Genomic DNA, 22144 nt, shown 5'->3' with positions numbered 1-22144 from the left:
GTTTTAACGACAAAGAAAGTTTATTCTTAAAAATATTCGTGTGGAGGTGGTGTACAAACTGAAAACAAATATACTTAAGTGAATAAAATCTTGGACTTTCGATTACGGAGCAGGTTCCTCTTGAAATACATTGATGCCGTCAAATTATTTGCGCTTCAGTATCATTACTGATCAAGGACGATAAATGAGTGATAAGAAAATATTTGTTGCCAATTTTTTATGCGGCTCAAATTGCTTACTGGGGAGTAATTGACGTTATTCAGTTCATTAGGTCGGATTCAAGGGGGATTTAAACTTTCCTGGGAATCCGCGGTTGGTGCAAATGGGATGTAGCATTTCCTCCAGAAGGCACCAGGTGGAGCGAGTTGTCCTGCTGTCTTGAGAAATTCCGAGTTTCCTGCTGCGAGCGCCTTTGCTGGTTTGCGGCGTATTCCGAAGACTGTTGTGTATTTCTACCATTGGCGCGATTTATGATCGATTTTACCGGCTTTTTTTTTAAAGGATGGTATTTAGGATTTGGTCTCTCATTACTGAAACTATAACAATGCCGTTTTGGCTATTGGACATTGTTTTAGGAGAAGAGGTTCATTTCTTGCTGCTGAGCCTTGATGGTATGTAATACTTATGAGCGATAATTCTTCGGTTATAATTATGCTTGGACAACCATCGACGCAAAAAAGGTAGAACGCTGAACTTTGAGCAATTGTATACAATTTTGCCGAAGCTCCATAGGGTCGTGTCACATATCGTGGTGCTGATTGTTTATTCGACTAAAACAACGAATCATTAAACATTGTTTAAACGTAAACGTGTCGTTTCTACGGTCGAGGGAGTGAAGAAGAACACGTGATAAACTATGAAAACGGCGAAACTGAATGTCTTCTTCATTTGGTCACGGGCAAAACATTTGATTGGTGAATTTCATTCTATTTTTTATAGAGAGAACGCCACCTTCGCAGTACAAATAGCGTTTTAAAATTAATGTTAACCCATTCCTCGATTTTTAAAATGGCTGAAAGGTAGATTTCAATTTCTGAGGTTTAGAAGAATACATGTATGTGTTGAAATTACATATGCCATAAGTAAAAAAATATTTCCAAACTTTTCATGCAAGAAAATTTTGATATTGTTCCTCTAACTTTAAATAAACAAAAAATACCAAAAGTTCGTAATTTTCGTTGTGTGCATTGCCGCGGGTTAATTTTCGACCCTATATTCCTGATTTTGCTTTGTTTTCCATTTGTTAGAAAATCAGGAATTGAAATCCACGATGAAACAAATGGCTTTAAGTCCTTAATTAAAATCATTACTAATTTTTAACTAAATGCGATGAAGTGCGCTACAAAATGGCTTAAAAATGTAATTTTTCCGACGAACGGCAATGCAATCTTTTATCTTATTGTTTTTTTATTACTCCTTCTTAATGGGTCACATAGCAACATCATGTTTATGAGGATCGTGTTTCCTAGCATGTAATTATTTTAACGTTTATGATTCTTTATGGGCGAAATAATGTAATTTGCCTGCATACAGCATCATGATATGTTTTCAGTTTTGTGATACATCGTCGATGCAATTTTATCTTCATTTAATTAGCCTCACAGAGTATTTATTCCATTTGAAAAGAAATTCTTTTTTCATCGTCATTTGCTATTTGGCTGGAAATCACAGGCCAAGCTATCAGCGAAGTTCCTGTATAAGGGTCACATGCGAGGACTCAAAGTTCTATGTAATTTGCCATTGTACGATTACATTTAATTGTGCTTCAACGTTAATAAGAAGTCATTATGACTCGTTGATAGCCATGCTCAACGGTAATTAATTGTCATCGTAACGAATTAGATTCTTTTAATGGGTTTCAGGTTTAAGTTATTTTAAATTATCATCTCAAATTCATCATCCTAATGATGTATTTATTTTTTCGGAAAACGCTCAGAATCATAATGTGAGGTTATCATAAAAGAATAATGCAAATTTTATGTTCATAGGAAGATAGATGGGATAGGGTGGAAGAGATTTTTCAGCCGATGCTTACTTGAGTGCCTTGAGAAGGGCACTACAAGTATAGCACTCCATCCGTCGGACAGAACGTTAAGCCCTGATCTCCCTAGCGCCTTTCGATAGGAGTCGGCTAATGTTGATGCAGGGATTTTCTCTTGTCGATTGAGTAAGGGTGCACTTATTTAAATTAGTTAATTATGTAAAAAAACTGTTTGAGGCGACCAATTCCAAAAATAAAAAGCGTATACTGTAAATATTTCTGTTTTTATTTAAACCATGTTCAAAACCACACATTTCATTTATGATATACCTGTACTATATTAACATATAATGACGCATCCATTCCGCCAAGTGTGATAGTACTTTACGTTACTGAAAACTGGAGAAACAATCTAAATTTTTAAACATTAAAGTAAAGCACCGTGGGAGGAGGTAACGAGTGAAGTACTTTTCGGTGGTCTGAATGTAAATTCTATAATTCAAAAATAATCTTTAAGATTCGTTAATTTTAAAATAGGGTAGTTTCCTTCGTCAAAGAAAACGAAAGGCATTGATTGCGATTCGTTACCCACCATTAGTGTATTCATAATGTACAAATTATTTGGTTTTAGAAATCCCAGTTTAGACGAATTTTTAATGGTCAATTTTAACCTCACTTGAAAAAGGCCAGATTGGCGGCCATGCAATGCCACTCCACGTGACGTCACAGGGACCTAGATGCTATACGAATAGATAGGATTTTTACATCGCCTGAGATTACCAATGGCATGCATGAGGCATAGAGCTCATGAAACATCTCTTAATAATCACCTATTAAAATTGCCTATTTTCGGAAAGTTTCCTTCGTTTGATAAGGTATTAATAATCCTTATTTAAGCCAAGCGCTATCTGCTAGCATGGCACTCTACGCTACCGCCATACTCGGCAGCAAGCAGCCTGCATCGTAGCGGCGTTCATAGCCTCGCACCCAGGTGGCCTCACACAGCACCAGCCAGACTTTTACGCGGGATTTTCCCAGCAATTACGCTTAGCCGTCGCGTTTTCGCGCGCTCGAAATGTTTCACTTTTAATAAAAACGCGAAAAATAGATATTGTCATTTAAAAATCTAAAAGCGTGGAATACATACTCCAGGAGTAATAATCTTTCGATTTAGGCAATTAAAAAAATAGGACACCACCCTAATGTGGTTTTTATAAATGAAATGCATGATTCTTTTTTTTGCTCTGGTTGATCGATGCTTTTTTGTCGGGCGGCGAGACGGAATGCGTTGAAATGCATTTTCTATTCCAATGAACTACGCCTATTTGCGTGCACCCTCTCTTTTTCCTGGCCAGATGATTTCCGGTAAAAGTAGGAAGCGCGTGCTAGGTGCAATCTAGATTAAGCGACTAGCGCTCGCCACCACTTCCAACGCCGAGAAAGTGATCGGCACGCCCACGTATTAAGAAGTAAAGTGACAGCAATCCACACGTATGATACCCTGCCAGACTTTGTATGCACAAATCCGTTTTGATCTCTCCCTCTCAATCGAAATCCATCTGGAAAGGGTATCGCCAGTGAAGAAATCAAGCAACAGTTTTTGTGACTCAATCGGGGCAATAATTGACTGTAATTTAAGTAGCCGATGAAAAGGAAGTATATGATTGGTTAGTTTTGCTAGAAGCCATGAGATTTTTAAAGTCATTTATGAACCCACATTTTGAACGATGAGTAGGGTTTATCTTAGCATAGACGCCAGGAAAAAAGCATGTTTATTTTATGAGATAGTCCGCCGTATCTATTCTTTGGGTCATTATTTCGAACACTTTTTCAGGTGAAGCTCAACTTTTGTGTTTAAAATATTTTGGATCACACCCGAACTTATAAAAATAGTTCCAGCGTGCTTTTTGTTCTTAAACAATTGCTGTTGACCACCGAAATATACGTGTAAGTCCTGTAACAAGTGTAATATTGTGGTTAAAGTTTTGTAACATCCACTTGGAAAATATCATCAGATATCGGGTTTGGGTTTTCAGGGTGTATTTATTTATTTATTGTAATTGCATCAGGCAATGTATATGCTTGGATACCATTTATATCATTTTTTTAATCAGAAAAGTGTGTAGCAAGTGTGGTTTCACTCTCGAATGCTTTCAATATTTTCCAATGATCTTTTGAAAAGATGCACTTTTCGTAATCGATTCATAGCGTTTCTTAGAAATGGATCGAATGCCTTTACTTTTTCTTTGGTATAATTTTTTTGATATGATGACATTTTAAATAATCGGGAATTACTGATGAATGTATTCCTTTTGTATTTATTCATTTTTTATCGCACGTTTTGTGCAAAGCGATTAATTTTATTTCGGAGCCTGCATTCTACAGTAATATCATATGGCCAACATTTTCTCAATTGTTCGTGTTGATATCGCATTTTTTATTGATTTATTTGCATTCATCTCTCCTCTAAGTTGATAATATTTTAGATAGAATTGCACTCATGTTTTAAAAACTCAATTTTACTTTTACATTTATGGCACGATCGTTTCCGATAGGAAAACCATTCTAAAGGTAAAGAAACATTCTATTAACCTGAATGAATATCTGAGTACTCAACGTAAAATTAAATTCCTCAGTGTTTCCAAGGAATATAGAACATTCTATTCACTTTTATATTAATTTAAAGACTCCATTAAAAAATTGAGCTACGATTCCTACTTTTTTTTGTATCGAATACAAACGTCACCGTAGGTGGAAACCTTCTGAGGCTGTTATCTCAGATACAGCCATTCCCTGTGCCTGTGTTCGTAATAATGTAATTTTTGAAATGACATTTGATAAAATAGTTCCTTTCTCAATAATGAATTCTCCATTTGAATTAAGGAAAATATTCCCCCCCCCCCGTAATCACCACTTAATGTACTATAGTTAGGTACGAGGGACGTTTTTTCAGCCTCCGATGGGCCATGAATGATTGGTAAAAAATTATTTCATAGGTAAATCTTGAGTACACTTGTGGTGTCCTTTCTACATAATCGCCTCGGCGATTGAGGATTTGGTCGTGACAGTGGACAAGCTTTACTATACCTTCTACATGGAATGTTGCCGCCAATGACTTGAATGAATTTAGCCTTTGTTCTGAAGCACGTCGTCCGTTTGAAAACGCTTCCCTCCGAGCCACATCTTCATTTCAGCGTAAAGATGGAAATCACACGGCTCTAGGTTGGCATTGCACGGCAGGTAATCGAGAATTTCCCATTGGAATTGCTCAAGGAACAGTTGGGCTGCATCAGCACCATATGACGGGCGTTGCCGTGGAATTGAACACTTCCAGAAGTCAGCATGTCTCTTCTTTTGTTTTGAATGGAACTGGGCATAATGTTTCACACTGTTTTACACTCTAGCCACAGTGCATGAAGCAAATTCTATTTTATCGGTATAAAGGTCAAGACATGTCAAAGGTGAAGATGTTTGGCGAGTTTTCTGGCTGTCTCTCCGTAGTGCAAACTTGGCGGGAGATTCAATGGAGGCAGTGTTCTTAATGAGATTGCCACTAACCTTAAACTAGCAACTTACGGTCAGAAATGACTTGAGCGTGTAGTGCGGAGGACGCGCAATCGACCTATGCGCGAAGTACCCGCCTGTCGCTTGTATGGTGTTTCTGCTGAGCGATCGGAGGTTGAAAAAAAAGTCCCTCGTATTTATTTGAAAAATAAATATTAGTACCTTTTTGAAGGTCTCATTACCTTTTCATGCATGGTTAACATGCATAGTTGTCAATGTAAGTCGAGGAATAGGAGGAAAAAGAATTAAATGTATAATTTCAATTTTGCTGCATATTTATTTCAACTAAAACTTGCTGCCACAAAATTTGTGGCTGAAATTAACTTAGAAATATATAGAACTATTTACACATTAATACCTTCAAAAATATCTTTTGTAGCAACAGTCTTTCATTCAATTATGGCTATCTCTTAGAAGTGACTCATTTTCATTGGGTTTATAATACAATACTCTTTGATACTGATTTACATCTTGCACTAATAACAAAATATATCTTAGGCAGAGTAAATATTTACAGTTGCTTGGGCGAAAAGTATTTCAATCCATACATAAAACATTTATTAACGTTATTATGACATTTTCATCGGTCTCAATCATATTTCATTAAGCCCCGGCAGGTTCTAAAAATGAGAATTATTTTCGTTGCAAGTTCCACATACTTAATTTTTATGCTTGAATTACACTTAATGCGCTGACCTGTGTGGGAATTAATGGCTTTCATTCTTGGCCTACTGTTTATTTACCTCTTGCGTGTTTTTCCCATATGTTTTTCTGATAGGAGTTAGTCACAGTCAATTGAAATTTGCCGTAAAGTCTAAGCAAGCCTGGCATATATAGTAATTAATTTACTGGACAGTTCTAACGAGAACAATTTTGTTCGCATTTAACTCAGCAGGCCTCTGTTTAGTGACCAAAGATGACCTCGTTTCCCCACCAATATTTGAAATATGGCCATGTAGATTTATTTAGTTATCTTTGTGCTATTCCGTTTTTGTGAGCAATTACTGTTTGATCGCTTATTTTTGAGTGATTATATTGGTCTTATATCTTTTAATGGTGAAGGAACAGAAATGTGACGATATTCAAGATTCTTATTTATGGGCTTGGATGTTGCATAGAAATCAAACGTAGTAAGTGAATATGCTTAGGATTATGGCTGGCTGGGTTTTACTGTGAAATTACCCTCATTTGGTTGGGAAAGTTAAGGACGATGGAGGTCTTTAAAGTGCATATTTGATTTAATATTATATGATTTGTGGTTCCTATATTTAATTTGTCTTTGGTCATTCCGTGGTTTTTCACAGGTGATATGGTATCGCTAATTATACTAAACTGGGTTAGGCTTCAGTAATGGTTTTCTATCTATCTAATGTATGGAATTAGCCTAACTTATGACCTTAGGTGGTGATGTTGAGCCCTTTCTAGCCGGTCTTACTTACATGTTTTATTTAAAGCTTCGCGTCGAAGCTCATCATTAAAATACTTTTAATGGCATCGCATCATATTATCTCTAGAAAAATTACATATTAAATAAAAACATACTATAAGAAACCAAATGAGTGTTTCCAACTCTTTTTGGCATCCCTCCGTAGTAGGTACCAGTCTGTCTTGATCATATCGGCCGCCTTTTCAGCTATCATGATGACTGGGGCGTTTGTGTTGCCGCTCACTATCGTGGGCATTATCGATGCATCCGCTACCCTGAGGCCTCGCACCCCGTAAACCCTCAAGCGGGGATCCACAACCGCCTGTTTGTCCCAGGGGGGCCCCATCTTGCACGTTCCAACCGGGTGGTAGAAAGTCTGCGTGGCAAACGTCAGGGTACAGTTCCAGTACTGGACCGTGCCGAAGGGAATATCGGCACACGCCGGTAGCGGAGTTCTGTCCAACACAATGCGTCTTCTCTGAAAAGCGGGCGTTTCCTCCAACTTAATCGTCCGCAGTATCCCCTCCAACACTACTGCCCTGTCCCTTAGGTCGCTGAAATAGCCAGCTGTTATCACTGGTTGTGCTCCGTTGGCGCGAGCCTCCGCCGAAACGTTTAACCTTATCTGTCCGCGACTGTAGGGTCTAAGAAACACTGGGGAGGAAGATATCCTATTGTAATAGGCGAAGGGAATCATTTGATTTGTGGCGTTTGGCGGCATTGCCACGAAAGAAGCCAGTAAATACTGTATATCCGGGTAGTCAGGGTCGAATTCATAACTTGATTGATCGAAAGCCGTGACCTGGAGAATTCCAGTGGAAGACAAAGGTCCTCTCCTTCTCAGGTAATAATCTCTGAGGTCGCAGGAAAGGTTTTGAGCGGGGTAAGTCGCCGTGTAGTTGAGGATGAAGGCAAGGGCGCTGATGGAATAGTGATCTTGGAGATTATCTCCCACAGGTATGTCGGACACCACCTCTATCCCGGCTTCCATTAGGTGCTCTTTGTGACCGATTCCCGACTGCATTAATATCTGCGGAGACCCTACTGTCCCAGCTGACAATATTACTTCCTTACTGGCTAAAGCCACCCTGCTCCTCCCGCCCTGTCTGTACTCCACTCCGATGGCACGGGTATCGTTCCTGCTGATGATAACTCGACTGACGACCGAGTTCTTGGCCACGAATAGATTTTTCCTCCCTCTGGCGGGAAATAGGAATGCCGTGTTCGTGCTCCACCTCTCTCCAAATCTGGTCGTTGCTTGTCCACGTGTGAACCCGGACTGCTTCTCTCCGTTTATGTCCCAGTTTGGGGTGAAGCCGTACTGAAGAAACGCCTCTTCGAGTGCGATCACGTTGGCGTCTATGGAGGGGAATCTTTCCACCCTAAGGTATCCGCCAGTGGCGTGGTAGTACTCGTTGGACGCGATTTCGGGATTTCCGTTGTCCTCCGACTTCTTGAAGTATGGGAGGACGTCCTCGTAGCTCCATCCGATATTGCCTTGCTTGAACCAACCGTCGTAGTCCTTCTTGTTACCGCGCACGTAGAGCATGGCGTTGAGGCAGCTGGTTCCTCCCAGCACCCTGCCCCTCGGCCAAGGGCAACCTTGTCTGCAGGATTGCTCCTCCGGCTGTGTAACATACTGCCAATCGTAAGCACCTCCCTGAAGGTTGGGTGTCTCAGACGGGACACTAGCCTGGAATTAGAGATGAATTTAATAGTAAACGGAAGTAATGTAAAATGCTTGTAATTATCATGATTATAAAGGAACTGGCAGATAATGTAATGCCTTTAGTTAACCTCAGGGGCGTGTAGGCCGCCTAGAGTGTGTAAGAAAGCAGAGAAAATAAGGAGAGTAACCATAGTAATGGGTAATTAAGCTTTTTAAGTTGGCTTTATGACAATTGAGGTCAATCCACTTGCACACTTTTCTGAAATGCTCCCGGGCTGTGAAATAAGAATTTTTTGCCATCCTCAATGTTAAGAATACTTAATTTTACCATAGTTCTTGCTCTCCATAATCCTTGACTCTGACTCACCGTTTCATTCAGCATTTTTCCCTTGTCTCTCATAATTGCTAAAATAATCGATTCTGTAGACATTTAAGGTAGTGTTTATTCAACCGCATGCTTTACTAATAGCTTGGGATTAAGATTTGAGCCATTAAATTTGTAGAATTCACATTTTTTATGATTAGTAGCAGAATTTTCTTGAAATTACGTTCATACTTCCTCATATCCAGACAATTATGTTAACAGTCCCACCAAAAGCTATGCCTGGAATCCAATAAGTGGTTAGTCGTTAATATTGCTCGAATGCCGGGCAATTGAAAAGATTTTTTTCGGAATGAATTACTGTTGTGTGTATAACTTCTGCATCCGTGCATGTGGATGCGAACAAAATCAATTCCCATTGTCGCGCTTCCTTGATGAAGATATACGACGTACTATTTATTATAACGTCTGTATCAATTCTCTTCGAGAATATGTAATTAGAGATCATCATGATGATTTATTGTTGCGTATAAATTGCACTGAAACTCTAATATGGTGTATGAAATATAAAGAAGTCCTCTATTCCTCAACGATAATTAAGCGAATCTGGTTGTTAGGTGGACCCCAAAGAATGTTGTTTTGCATTAAAAACTTTCTCCTGCTACATCTTATCAGAGATGTTGTGGAATGAAGAAGTGTATACAAGTGGGTTTGAGCTCTTTTATGTCATTTGATTGAAGCATTTGACTTGAATTCTTATGAACAGTTTCTTTGTGTACGTTAGTTAACCACAAATACAGCTCTGAAAACATTGATCTTTGGTATCTCAATGTTTTTGCGAACTGTGCGATGTAGTCCCGAATAATTTCCATGTAACCTATTCTCCTCTCTGATCAGTGAATTTCATTATATTCTCCTTTTCCATGTTATCAGTTTTTACTTTCAAACGCCTTGGTATAGTGATTATGAGGATGGTAATTGTGTAACTAGATGACACGCACGTCCATTGGATGGAGTAATTTATTTATTTGTTGTCTCAGTAGCAAGACATACCTTTATATATAGTTGTTAAATTTTAACGTTCGCATGTATAATGTCTGTTTCTATAAAGTTATATTTATCTAGTTTTCATGGAATTGTTATCAGTGCATGCCTGCCGTACGCTGATCATTAGTATAACCCTATTTAGTGAGTGCAGAAGACGTCTGTATTTTATGCCCTCGTGCACGGACATCTGTACGAATTTAATTCCGCGTGGCTAAATGAATTAGCACTCGAATAGGTGTGCAATTTCATTTAGCCACGCGTTTGCGAAGCCACTTCTGACAGATACCGTTTTCAGCTCTCTTTCATAGAATAACAACTTTCGTTTTCCTGTTATTATACCACAAGTATGTGGAAAGCTACCTCCTCCTTTTTGCTCCTGAAGTTCTAGACTAGGAATTACTTCGGTACCTTCGTCCGGTCTGGAGGAACAGTTCAAGGAGAAAGTTTAGATCCACAACTACAAGAAAACTAAGTTTCCGATATGAACTGAAAAAACGAATGTGTGGTAGAACTGGCAGGATGGATGGAGACGTTCATCGCTTAGGGGTCGCTTTCTCTTCTACGAATGTCTATCTCAACTGCCTCTACCGCTCTTGATAGGTTTTCTTTGCATAACATCTGGGCTTGTTTTCTCACTCTCTTAAATCATATGGTACTGGAGAAAAAATGCTCGTTAGGAATCGGAAGATGCTCGAAGCATAGATGATCATAAAAGTTATTAAATTTCAATTTCTTCCCTCTACTTTCTCTGCTTATTTCTGGTTAAATTTCGCCTACCGTATTATTCCCTTGAATTGAAATTGTTTGGACCACGCTATTGTCATGTTATATATGACTGATCTTTCGTATACAATCGCAGGTACCTCTATGCCGATATCAGTTTTAATTATTCTGCAATTAATTTTTTTGAGTACCTACCTAAATACTTATTGCTCCAAATACGAATTTTTTAAAGTATTTTGAGAAGTCGGTAGTGATTTAGGGAAGCAACTGGACTTCTGTGAATGACTGAATATCAAACGATAGTGGCCTGGTCCTAAATGAGTTCTAGCCGCTCCTATAAAACCAACGTTAGAATTGATATGTGCAGTGGGTACGGTTAAGTTTAGAATAAAAGAAGGAAATTCTTGCCTGTGATGGGGAAGAGAAATATACAATTTTTCTGTGACTAATACTGTGATGTAGGCTGGACCACCATGTAAGATAATTAAGACTAACGTCCCCCTACGTCCAATCATATGAATGGTTTTTTTCATTGAATTCGGCAAAATTAATTATTTCTTTCCATTTAGTGTAAAATTCGCTAAGGAAAGAGAGATGACTTAAGATATTTTTTGTGTCGAGGCGGTTACCAGTCATCACGCTCTGACTTTCAGATCCAATTCTGTGTAATTACGCCTCAAATTAGCCGTAGCACTTTGTGTTTACGTTCTTAGGCGATAAAAGAGCGTAGTACTTGCACGATCATTGCATATCACGACCATTCCCCACCCTAGTGCACGCTCAGCCTTTCTTAGTCTTCGCGGACTCGAGGGAGCAGTAAGCGATGCACATTCTGTCGGTCTGATAATCTTTCGCTAAGTATGGGTCGGTGATGGTAATCTGTCTTCCTCCCTCGCTAACATGAGTTTGCGACTGTGGTCGCATTGAATAGAGGTTCCAAGGAGAATGCACGAAGGAGGCTTCAGCTCGTCCCGTAGGAGTTTGATTTTTGTTGCCACTTTGAGCTTATTGTATTCGGCTTTCATGAATGTCCGCAGCGCGACGGATGGGGCACAGTTTTTATTTTTATCCTCAATATTTAGAATATAATACTTGCAATCGCGAGGAATATAATTGGAAATTTATGAATTCGATTGATCGCATCATCTCGAATATAAACAGCTAAATTGCCCTAAATATGGCTTATTTCTCAGTAAAATTCGGAGCACTTTGTGACACGAGTGGCGACTTTGGTAAACCCATTGAGAGTGCGCAGTGGGTTTACCAAAATGCGCAGTGGGTTTGGGTGGCCAACTGAAATACTCTCTGTTGTAATAGGCCGTGGAGGTTCAATGGGGATTGGATGGTTCATATTTTGTTTAAATGCATGTTTTGGATATTATATTATATCTATTCATTTAAGTTTTCTTGATATGTATTGAGTATTTGTACATTTTTATTAATGGATGTAAAGGAACACAGTGATCTCGATCGGAGTATAACTATTAAATAATGTTAATTTTAGACGACGCTCATCCATAATTATGATGAAAGTTTAAGTATTAAATTTTTAATGTGTATCAGCATACTACTTGAAAACTGTTTGCATTAAAATCTTGAATAGTTCATGCCTTTTATGCTCTTTTCTCCTGGATCAGCTTAACGTGACTTTGTTGCTCAAAAAGGCTGCTTCAGAATTGTAAATTGACGTTCTTTTAGTCTATACGTGGAAGGTATAGCAATTTCTTTGTTTGGGTTACCTCCTCCGTTTTCTAAATCCTTATTCTGCATAAATTTCGACTTATTATTCGTTTGGGCTCTTCAGCTTTGCGCTTTAGTTTTCACGCATGCTGTCCTGAAGTTCTATAATTGCTTGCTAATGAGACTTATATTTTATCTATGACATTGTCTGCCCTAAGTTGTTTCCTTGGGAGTGAATGAGACATCGGTCGGCGAAAGAAGAAAGGACCAACCTGTGGAATACGAAGAAATATTTCCCATGTGGCATAACAGCATATAATTGAATACACCAAAGGATGAAGTTCGCCATGAAAAAATATTTGACTTAGCCGGGATTCGAACCCGGATCTCCCGATTGCCGGTCAGGCGTGCTAGCCAGGTAGCACGCCTGACCGGCAATCGGGAGATCCGGGTTCGAATCCCGGCTAAGTCAAATATTTTTTCATGGCGAACTTCATCCTTTGGTGTATTTAACTTTGCACCCGTGCGCGTGACTGCGTACAAAGTCACTTGTTCCTTCAGTGCTTTAGCATATAATTGGTTTACATTCGTGGATATAATTGATCTGAGGAAGTTGTATATGATACTTTTTTCACTAGTAATCTCTTTTCTATGTAGTCTGGAAAGTCAAACAAATCATCGATAAATTAATTACCACCTTGCACCATTGTACCTTATACCGTAAGATGTAGTTGAAATGATTGATTTAATTTAATTTCTTACGACTAATTTATTGCTTCTTTCAACAATTATATGTTCGTAAAGCGTTAATTCCATTATAAAAAAATGGATGTTGAAGAAAGTTCAGTTTAATTTGTTTTTATTCTACATTAACACTAAATGTTTAAAAATATAGTTCTATTAATTACAGTTTTGATATTTCGATATAATTTTAGATTTAATTAATATTGATTGACATAATTTATGCATATTTGGTATGATTATTTGTGTGTATGGTCGTGTCGTGGCTAATGCCCACAGTCGAGAGAAAGAGCGTTAGGGCGAGGATGGATGCAATCTGATTGCTTAAGCATGAAGACGATGCATGAGTTGGTTTAGATAACTGCAAAGAGAATCCACTGAGGATGGGGGGATCTGGTTGTGACTCAAGGCAATGATGCAAAGGCACAATTCGAGTATTCCGAGGCAAAATGATTGCCTAAAAAATTTTGATCGAAGAAATAGTGAAGGGAATGGAGAAGTCTGTATGATACGCTTGAATGCCCTTGTGTCACTGTTTCGTGACCGTAGACATAATTCGTAATTCGTGAAGATCGTGGACGAGGGTGTTCTGATTGACAATCGGGGCTTCAGCAGGTTGGAACGGCTGGATGTTTGTTTGACATTGAGCGGGTGACTGGACTTGCAGCAAAATTTTGTGCTCCAAATTCCGAAATAACCCTCTCGAGCCTGTGATTTCATTTTCTTGACGCTTGAGATGTGTGACTTTAACCGCAAAAATTCCCCTCTCTCCTCTATATCTCCGATTTTATGTCAGGGGTGTGCCATAATTTGAGAATGAATCGTGTGCAGCTACGCAAAGTGTAATTCATTGTCTCGCGTGGGAAAAATATCTCTCCAAAAAAAACCCAAATGGCAAAAATGAATAACTTGTTAACGATGTATAGTATAATACATCGTATATTCACTTTAGGTCGGTAACATATAATTTTGTCCGAATTAAGTCAAGCCTCGGAATAATTTTAGATACATGGGATTAAAAAATAAGTAGATTTATCGAATGCGGCTCCCCACTTCCAATCCCTTCCCTTAAATCAGTGAAGGTTAGTTGTGTTCTCACTGGGTGCGAGAAGCAGCGAAAGCCATTGGTGTTTTCCTCAATTTGAACTCCCATTGTTCATTTTTTTAATGAATCAATTCATAGACAGCCATATTTTGTATTTCACCCCCGTTGTTCGAACGGGGAAACCCCGGAAAATGTCTGGGAGTGAGAATAAAATTATGTGCACACTTGTTTACATAGTGCATTTGGTAACCATATACAGTTCTCGAAATTTCTTTGTGGCCATCACAAAACTATACTGGTACATCCGATATTGGCTCTCAACTCCCCTATTGACTCGTCGCACTTAGTACTTGGAGTATTTTGAAAGGCCGGAGGATGTCTCACTATTATGGTAGGATTTTTTGTCAATAGATGGCGGGGTAAAATCGAAGAAATTAAACCCACTGTTGACTTTCGTTGTTCGTTTCCCTGAGTCCTTTACCGTCAGGTGATGTATTTTGATTCGCTGGCGAATGAGTAAAATTCTGAGTTCAATGAATGATGCTTAAGGGCAACGAAATATACCATGCATACATTTTCTTAAATACATCAATCCCATATACTCGTCCGTTTTTGAGACTTATACATGAAATAGTCGCATATTCTGTGTCTATACACTCTCTTCGTGATGTTGTTATGGATATTTAATGATAAATACAAATTTTAGTAAATAATTTTATTGAGCGGTGTTGATGGCTTCGCTGAAGAACAACAACCGAGGCCTACGTCTAAATCTGGGATCGGGTCGGAGTATTGGCTTCCCATCCGGGGGGCTCGGGTTCAAATCCCGGCAGTGGCAGAGAATTTCCAGACTGCCCGATCCCTGCTTGAATGTTGTGTCGAGGACATTTCAAGAGCAACACTCCGTCCGTCGGATGGGACGTTAAGCCGTGGTCCCCTTGGCGCCTTTCGTTAAGAGCAGGCTAATTCCGACGCCGGGTTCCTCTCCACCCTTCATTCCATACCCTTCCCTCATGGCGCAAATGACCTCAGCTGTCGGTCGCCTCCTCCAAATACCATACCATAGTGCGTTTAAGTCTAGGATCGCGAACAGCCGAGAGGATGGTGTCTATCATCGGAATAGAACCGTTCATTAAATCGCTCGCTCGGATGATCGCGATCGCTCCGGACCCCCATCACTCGATGGGCCCGTGTTCTCACCTGGAATGGCTCGTCTCCCCCGGCCTCGATGAGCAGCACGCTCCATCGGTTGGGCTCCTCGCTGAGTCGGTTGGCGAGCACGCATCCCGCCGACCCGGCGCCCACCACCACGAAGTCGTACTGGATGGTGTCCGTGGCCACGGGAGGGTTGTAAGCCTGCTGACTCGTCTTGCGCGACACGCTCCTCAGGAAGGAGAGCAGGATCATGGGAAGGGCCCAGCAGCACGCGAACGCCGTCGGCGTGCTCGTGCAGGCCGTGGCGAGGCTCGACAACACCGCCAGCGCCATCTCGGAGATTAAGAGTTGGACTCGTTGATATCACGCCAAAATCAGCTCAAATTGAGCTAGTTTCCTGTCTGATGGGTTGAAGGTACCTGTGCGGAAGAAATTGATGCATCAATACATATCGGTGGTTATCAGGATTCATGCTGGTCATTGACTTTCAAGACACTGGCAGTTTTCCACCTATTCCACTTCACGACTTTCATTACATTTTGTATTATCTTTACCTGAATTTACTAATTAGATTATTTACTTATATGTTAGAATTTCATCACATTGGACCTAAAAAAACTCTTGGGAGTATCCAGGTCATGGAAGTCATGGAAATCTCAGGTATTCTGTGTTGAGTTGTGTGATCGTAGAATTGTGTACAGTGGAAGAAAAGAGAAGTCTTGGGGATCGGGTTGGTGTGGTGGCTAGAGTGTTGGCTTCCCACCCGGCGGGCTCGGGTTCAAATCCCGGCAGTGGCAAAGAATTTTCAGAGACTGCCCGATCCCTGCTAGAATGTTGTGTGGAGGACATTTCAAGCGCAACACTCCGTCCGTCGGATGGGACGTTAAGCCGTGGTCCCCTTGGCGCCCTTCGTTAAGCGCAGGCTAACGCCGACGCCAGGTTTCTCTCCACCCTTCCTTCCATACCCTACCCTCATGGCGCAAATTACCTCAGCTGTCGGTCGCCCCCTCCGAATACCATACCATGCCAAGAGAAGTCTTCTAAAAACCTTAAGGGGCAACTTACAATAGTTACAGTTGGCCACATAATGAGACATGATGGCGAGATGGAAACAAACGTAGAAGGGTAGGTGGAAGGGAAGAAGGGCAAGGGACAGCCCCAAATGAGTCACATGGGACAGGTTATTAAGGATGCAAAAGAGAAGAAATAGTCAATATGATAAGGAAAACGGATGGGAGAGTTGAGTCAAACCAATCTTAGGATTGTTTACTTAAGACGATGGTGATTGGGTTGTGGTTGGGAAAAAAATCCTTAGGTGAATGGATAGAATTGAAAATCATCGTGAAATTACAATGTTTCTGATTTCAATACAAATAATAGTAAAGTATCATAAAATTAGGTATGTCATAATTCGGTAGTCTAGAGCCAGCGTTACTCAGCTCTTTCAGATTTAAAAAATAATGAGCGTAATTACTTACTTCACGCAGTTGTTATGGTAACAGAGATAATTATCACGTTTCCTGCTATCTATATTAGAAGCCATTTCCTATCAAAATACTATTTCATTCAAGAAATCTATGCTTGTGAATGGGTTGTCATTCTCGTCGCTAGGGAACTAAAATTGCTGCACCAGAATGAAGGTAGGCATAGCTCCCACTCAACCGTGAAAACCTTAAAACCGTGAATAAGCCGTGAATTTCGTGTATCGTGAAAAAAAAACCTGGAAAAAGCCGCGAATTTCGTCATCAGACCTTTAAAAAATCTCTCAAACTTGATTTTAGAACTACGATTGACGGATCAAAAGAAAAATCGAAATGTCTATCATTTTTCAAGGTCAGTCATGCGCAGACAGTGTCCACGAATTTATCTGCACACGTATATTCGAAGCGCAAGTAATGGTTCGTGTGCCATTATGACACTATGACCTTCAGCCTGTACCAAAGCCGGAAGACTGGTGACCAAAGTATCCATTAACCCTGGCGAAAATTCAGACACTTCTTAATTTCCCTGGCACCCTGGTCCCTCCATTTTCCCGCTCACTACCTTTAGCGGGAGCTGAATTTTGCAAACGATATGTGACGTCAGGAGACAGGGCCAGCCCTAGCAGGTGCGGGGCTAGGGGCGAACCTTCAGTGCGGGGCCCTTCACTTAAAATATTAAACTCTATACCCCATCTACAAACTCGAGCATTTTGAATCCCTACCACTCTCTGGCTAAGTATGTGTTCCCCTCCCAAATTCAGACTCCGTAATTACGCCGTTATGGTACCATCACACAGTTGAGTTCAAAATAGTATAATACAAATAAAATTTATAATTATTTTTATTCATAAAATTCAAAAGCGCCCGCTCTCACTCATGTCAAGTTCTCTCACTCGTTGTTATCACTCACACGACACAGTACTGTACTGACAGACGCAATTGCACAATAAAAATTACTGCATTATTATTCCTTTTTCATAACATTATTTTTGTCTAGCTCGGACTTAACAATACAGTAATAGTTGAAATTGCGTTTTCAAAACTATCGTATATTTTAATTTTTTTTTTCACGAACGCGGGGCCCCCCAAAGCGCGGGGCCCGGGGCGGTCGCCCCGGTCGCCCCACCCTAAGGCCGGCCCTGTCAGGAGAGATAGCACGTTCATCGCTGCGTTTGCAATAACGGCGTCTGTCGCGTTTGTTAAATTTTTAGTTAACGTGCGGCTGAGGATTGTTACGTGATCAATATTTCTGCCTAAAATGGTTTATCTAAAAACCGTGAATTGGATGCAATTTAGGCCGTGAAAACCTGGAAAAACCGTGAATTTTATATTTTAGTTTGACTGGGAACCATGGTAGAAAAATAAATATCCGATCCTACGGTACATACTCGATTTCAGAAATTGAAAATTCATCACCTGAGGGTTAATGCTCCAAAAAGGGGTTACTATTGCTGCAAAAAGATGAAAATCTTGGTTGAACGCGCGGAGCGTTGCTTCCTCTGAGCGGCAAGGCGGACGTTCAGTTGTAGTTCTCGATGCATGCGTTGGGGAAGTACCGAATCGGCGCTGCTTATCATTTTCTGCTTCTTCTAATATCCTTAATTAACTTCATTTTACGTCACATCTCGCTACATTTTCCAAGAATCCCTTTGCTTGAAACTGCTTTGCAATTGATACAGAGCCACGGAAATTAAAAAAAATTCGAACTTGAAACCAGGAACAGGTCAGGGAATTTCAAAATGGAAAGTTGGTATGAATCATGGTAATGTGGAAGTTTTATCTAATTTCACTTAGCGGCAGCGGGATAGCTACTGTCTGCAATAAAAGCGAGGCTACCGAATACGATGAGCTCTATTATACCGTTGCATTAATTTTCAATGGAGCCATTATTCTCGAAGCTAATTGGGATGTGACTGAAGTTAAGCAGCAGTTATGTCTGCTGGAGTTCCGACCTAGGTCGTCAATTCCTCAACTCATCGCTTACCGAAGCATTTAAAATAAATATATTTTAATTTTTTTCTTTTTTTCACTCACATCTCTCTACACTTGTACGGCTTTCGGCGTCCTCCATTTTTTTCAACCGGTGGTCGAGGCTAAAATTCACATTTCACATGAACAAACTCGTTGAAGTCAGAAAAAGAAATCTCTGAGATTTCGGCATTAATTTTATCGGCACATTTTGCTTCGCTATCTCCCTCTTGACGCTATACATTTTTATGATTGCGCGGTTAAAGGTAGTCTTGGCTATTCCGTTTTGATACGTAAAAGAACGGCGAAAATTAAATCTGTGTAATTCTCGTTATCCAATACGCGGTGATGTGCACACCCACAAACCCTAAAAAGTGCCCTTTTTCCTTAGATAGTTGCCTTTACAAAAATGTATTCATTTAACCGCGTAGCTAAACCAATTTCTGTTAAGGCCGTTTTACACGGAGCACGCACTAGCACAACCTGACGTGTGTATGAAGGCGCAATCAAAATTTCGTCGTGTAAAGCGGTGAATTGTTAGGGCGCATGCGGGAATACGTGGACTTGAGATGGCAAATTATCCACAATTCTAATTTCGTTTCTGTATTCGCGCAATTCTACTCCATAAAGATAAATTAATGCAGCTCTAACCTGCGCAATTCCGTGTCCCTTGTAAAATGGCCTTTAAATCTAATTCAATCTCGTCAATTTCAAATCATGAAGAGCATTACCAACTGAATTGTAAGTAGTACATATCAACCCAATGAGTGATTCCGACGGAGAAACAGGAACGCCTTGTATTTACCGTGAAATCGTAAAAACTTTCGAAATTGAGCCTCCGAAAAGTTCAATGAGATTTATCCTCAGAGCTTTCATTTTTTGCACTGAGGTATCTCAGTCGTTGTTACAAGGCTGCGAGCAGCCTATTGGGGTTTGGGCGAATGATCCCTTGATTTCCCGGTAATTCACAACGTTTCGTGATGTGAATAACCCATCATTGTTTCAATCCTGCTCATTAAATTATTTTAAAAGTAATCAGAGTGTGGGAAAGCTAAATTTCGTAAGTCATAAGAAATGTTAGATGCTCTTTGCTCCTATTTTTGGCACTATCAATTCGCTATGGGGTTGGTTTTCTGTGTATGGCTAAATATGGCTAAAACTTGGCTAAATATCATTTATTCTTGATTCAGGCACCAATAAGTATTCAGGTTATTTTTGTCTTGCTTGGATTCTGAAAAGCATATTTTACGAATGAAGTTTTTTTCTTAGAGAAAATCGGAGAAAGGTGGGGTGAATACCCGCGATCACGGCTTGCCCTTAGCTTTGTGAGATTTTTTTTATCCCATGATCTATATCAACCAGGAAGTCTAGTCTGATGTTGAAATTTATTGCACCGCTTCTTGGGTGGATTCTTGCTTTCCACTTCGCTAAAAACATATTTTCATGCAAAAATCTTTTCGCAGACCACTGAATTTATAGGTGGTTTTATTGAGAAAAAAATTCTCTTATTATTTCATGATTATCATTAAGGCTTGCGGAATGATGTAATTCTATTGTGAAAATGGTATTTACGTGGACAAACAGAGAAACTACGCCACCTGTGAAGGCAGGTATAACCGTTCTTTCATTGTTGAAACACTCTTATGTTCCCTTGAAGTTCGATACAGTTGAAGGAATCATAATAAGCAGGTATCTTGTTACGGTTGACGCACTGTTATTATCACTGCGTCTTAGTGCTCACGAAATCTAACGGTTTTAATTCTGTAAATAGATTATCTATTTTTCACAATATGGGAGCGTGCGATGTATTTGTAGCCTTGTCAATTACATTATATCTGGAGCATCCAATTTTTTTATTTTTAAGTGTTATGTTGTGTGAAGTGAGCTTAAATGAATGGAAAGTGGACATTTTTTGCGTCTCCTCTATGAAGTATCTGTGGAGTAGTGCGTACTTCATCTATTTAAGGTATCCTCCTCGTAGTCTCTACTTGCCTCATATTATTGGTATTATTTAATATGTGTAACTATCCTGTCGATTATCTTTGATATTATTTGGCCTTCTTTCGTGATAATTCTTTTTAGAAGCATGGAATCATACAAAATTATGTTATGCGTTGTGCTAAATAGCTCGAGCGTTGCTCAAAGGACCCGATCACATACCCTGAATTTCTGTTTTCCACTTATGTCGAAGTGCGTAGTAAAATCCTCTTTCTCTCCTCAAGCTAATTGTAAGTTTGTTATGTTGAATGATTAGCTTCATATAATAGAAGTAAATATTCTGTGATATTTTCATGGCATTTGCCTTGTGATGCTTGATTTGTTATAATTGAGGAATTGAAAAGTCGATTAATGTAAGGGAATAGCGATGTGCAGGAGGAAGGCAAGGCGTTAATGTCTTCGTTGCATTTTATTAGGAGTTGCGCTGTATTGTACGGAGAAATACACTATCGAATGCTTTAATGTATTGTGGAAAATTTCAAAACCTGTTGATAGAGGTGTGCACTGAAGATGGGCATTGGAATATCTGCCGAGGAATTGTAGAAAATATAGTCTGTAATCTGTCAGTTTGACGGCAGAGATAGTTTGCCAATATAATTTACGATTTTGTTTAAAGATATTAGAAGGAATATTCTCAAGTACAGGCTAAAGATTGATTTGATCCCCATTTGATTTCCATCCCCATTTGATTTATTCGTTGGCTAGGTAATGCGGGGTGTGAAACCAAATGGGCTAAGGGTAGCAGTCGATTGCATTTTCAGCGGTATTGCCCATCTGTTGGGATCGCTTTTCTAAAATGCATCATAGATTACGTTGAGAAGTGCATTACGGGATAATCGGTGATTGCAGAATGTCATTCCGGAGAGATAAGTGATCGACCGCCGTCACAGATAATTTCCTAGGATTGGAAAGCGAGGGAAGTGAATTGCGGTGCCTGTTGCTGCACCGGATGGCTCCTAGACGTTCCGCCGAACACTCGTGGCTATGCGTGCATGTTCCCCCGAATCTCGCTTCCCAAGTGCCTCGAGGAAATACGATATTATCCCATCATTGCGTTCCGTGGTCAGTGTTATTGATTGCTAAGTTATCAATAAGTCGTATAAAATTACCGTCTGACTAAAGGCAAAACCAAATTGAAATTGCGCTCCAATATTATTTCATCGATATCTCTGTTATATCTACTATGGGGGAAAAAAGTATCCCAACAAAGTTTGTGCCGCCACTATCGCTCCGCGGAGCAGTGGGTTTCCTTTCCAGCAGGGAGGATTGCAACAGGGAGGGTAATGAAGTATTGAACAATCGGGGAAGACCTCCACCTGATTTCCATCTGAGAAGTGACCGATT

General features: G+C 39.9%; 1 protein-coding gene across 3 annotated transcripts in view; it reads right to left on the bottom strand.

The window, feature by feature from the left end:
* Window positions 1-5802: 5802 nt before the first annotated feature.
* Window positions 5803-22144, bottom strand: part of LOC124156412 (glucose dehydrogenase [FAD, quinone]-like) — a 37719-nt gene continuing 21377 nt past the window's right edge. For all 3 annotated transcript variants that reach the window (XM_046530957.1, XM_046530955.1, XM_046530956.1), the window contains exons 2-3: window positions 15399-15772; window positions 5803-8664 (exon numbers count right to left, since the gene is read on the bottom strand). In XM_046530957.1, the coding sequence (XP_046386913.1) occupies window positions 7087-8664; window positions 15399-15686 (1866 nt within the window). In that variant the 5' untranslated portion in view covers window positions 15687-15772 and the 3' untranslated portion in view covers window positions 5803-7086. The remainder of the gene's footprint in view (window positions 8665-15398; window positions 15773-22144) is intronic.

The sequence above is a fragment of the Ischnura elegans genome, chromosome 3 (genome assembly GCF_921293095.1).
Source record: "Ischnura elegans chromosome 3, ioIscEleg1.1, whole genome shotgun sequence".
In the NCBI taxonomy this organism is placed as follows: Eukaryota; Metazoa; Arthropoda; class Insecta; order Odonata; family Coenagrionidae; genus Ischnura; species Ischnura elegans.
Note: the sequence above shows the minus strand (reverse complement) of the source record. Positions and strands in the feature narration are given on the sequence as shown.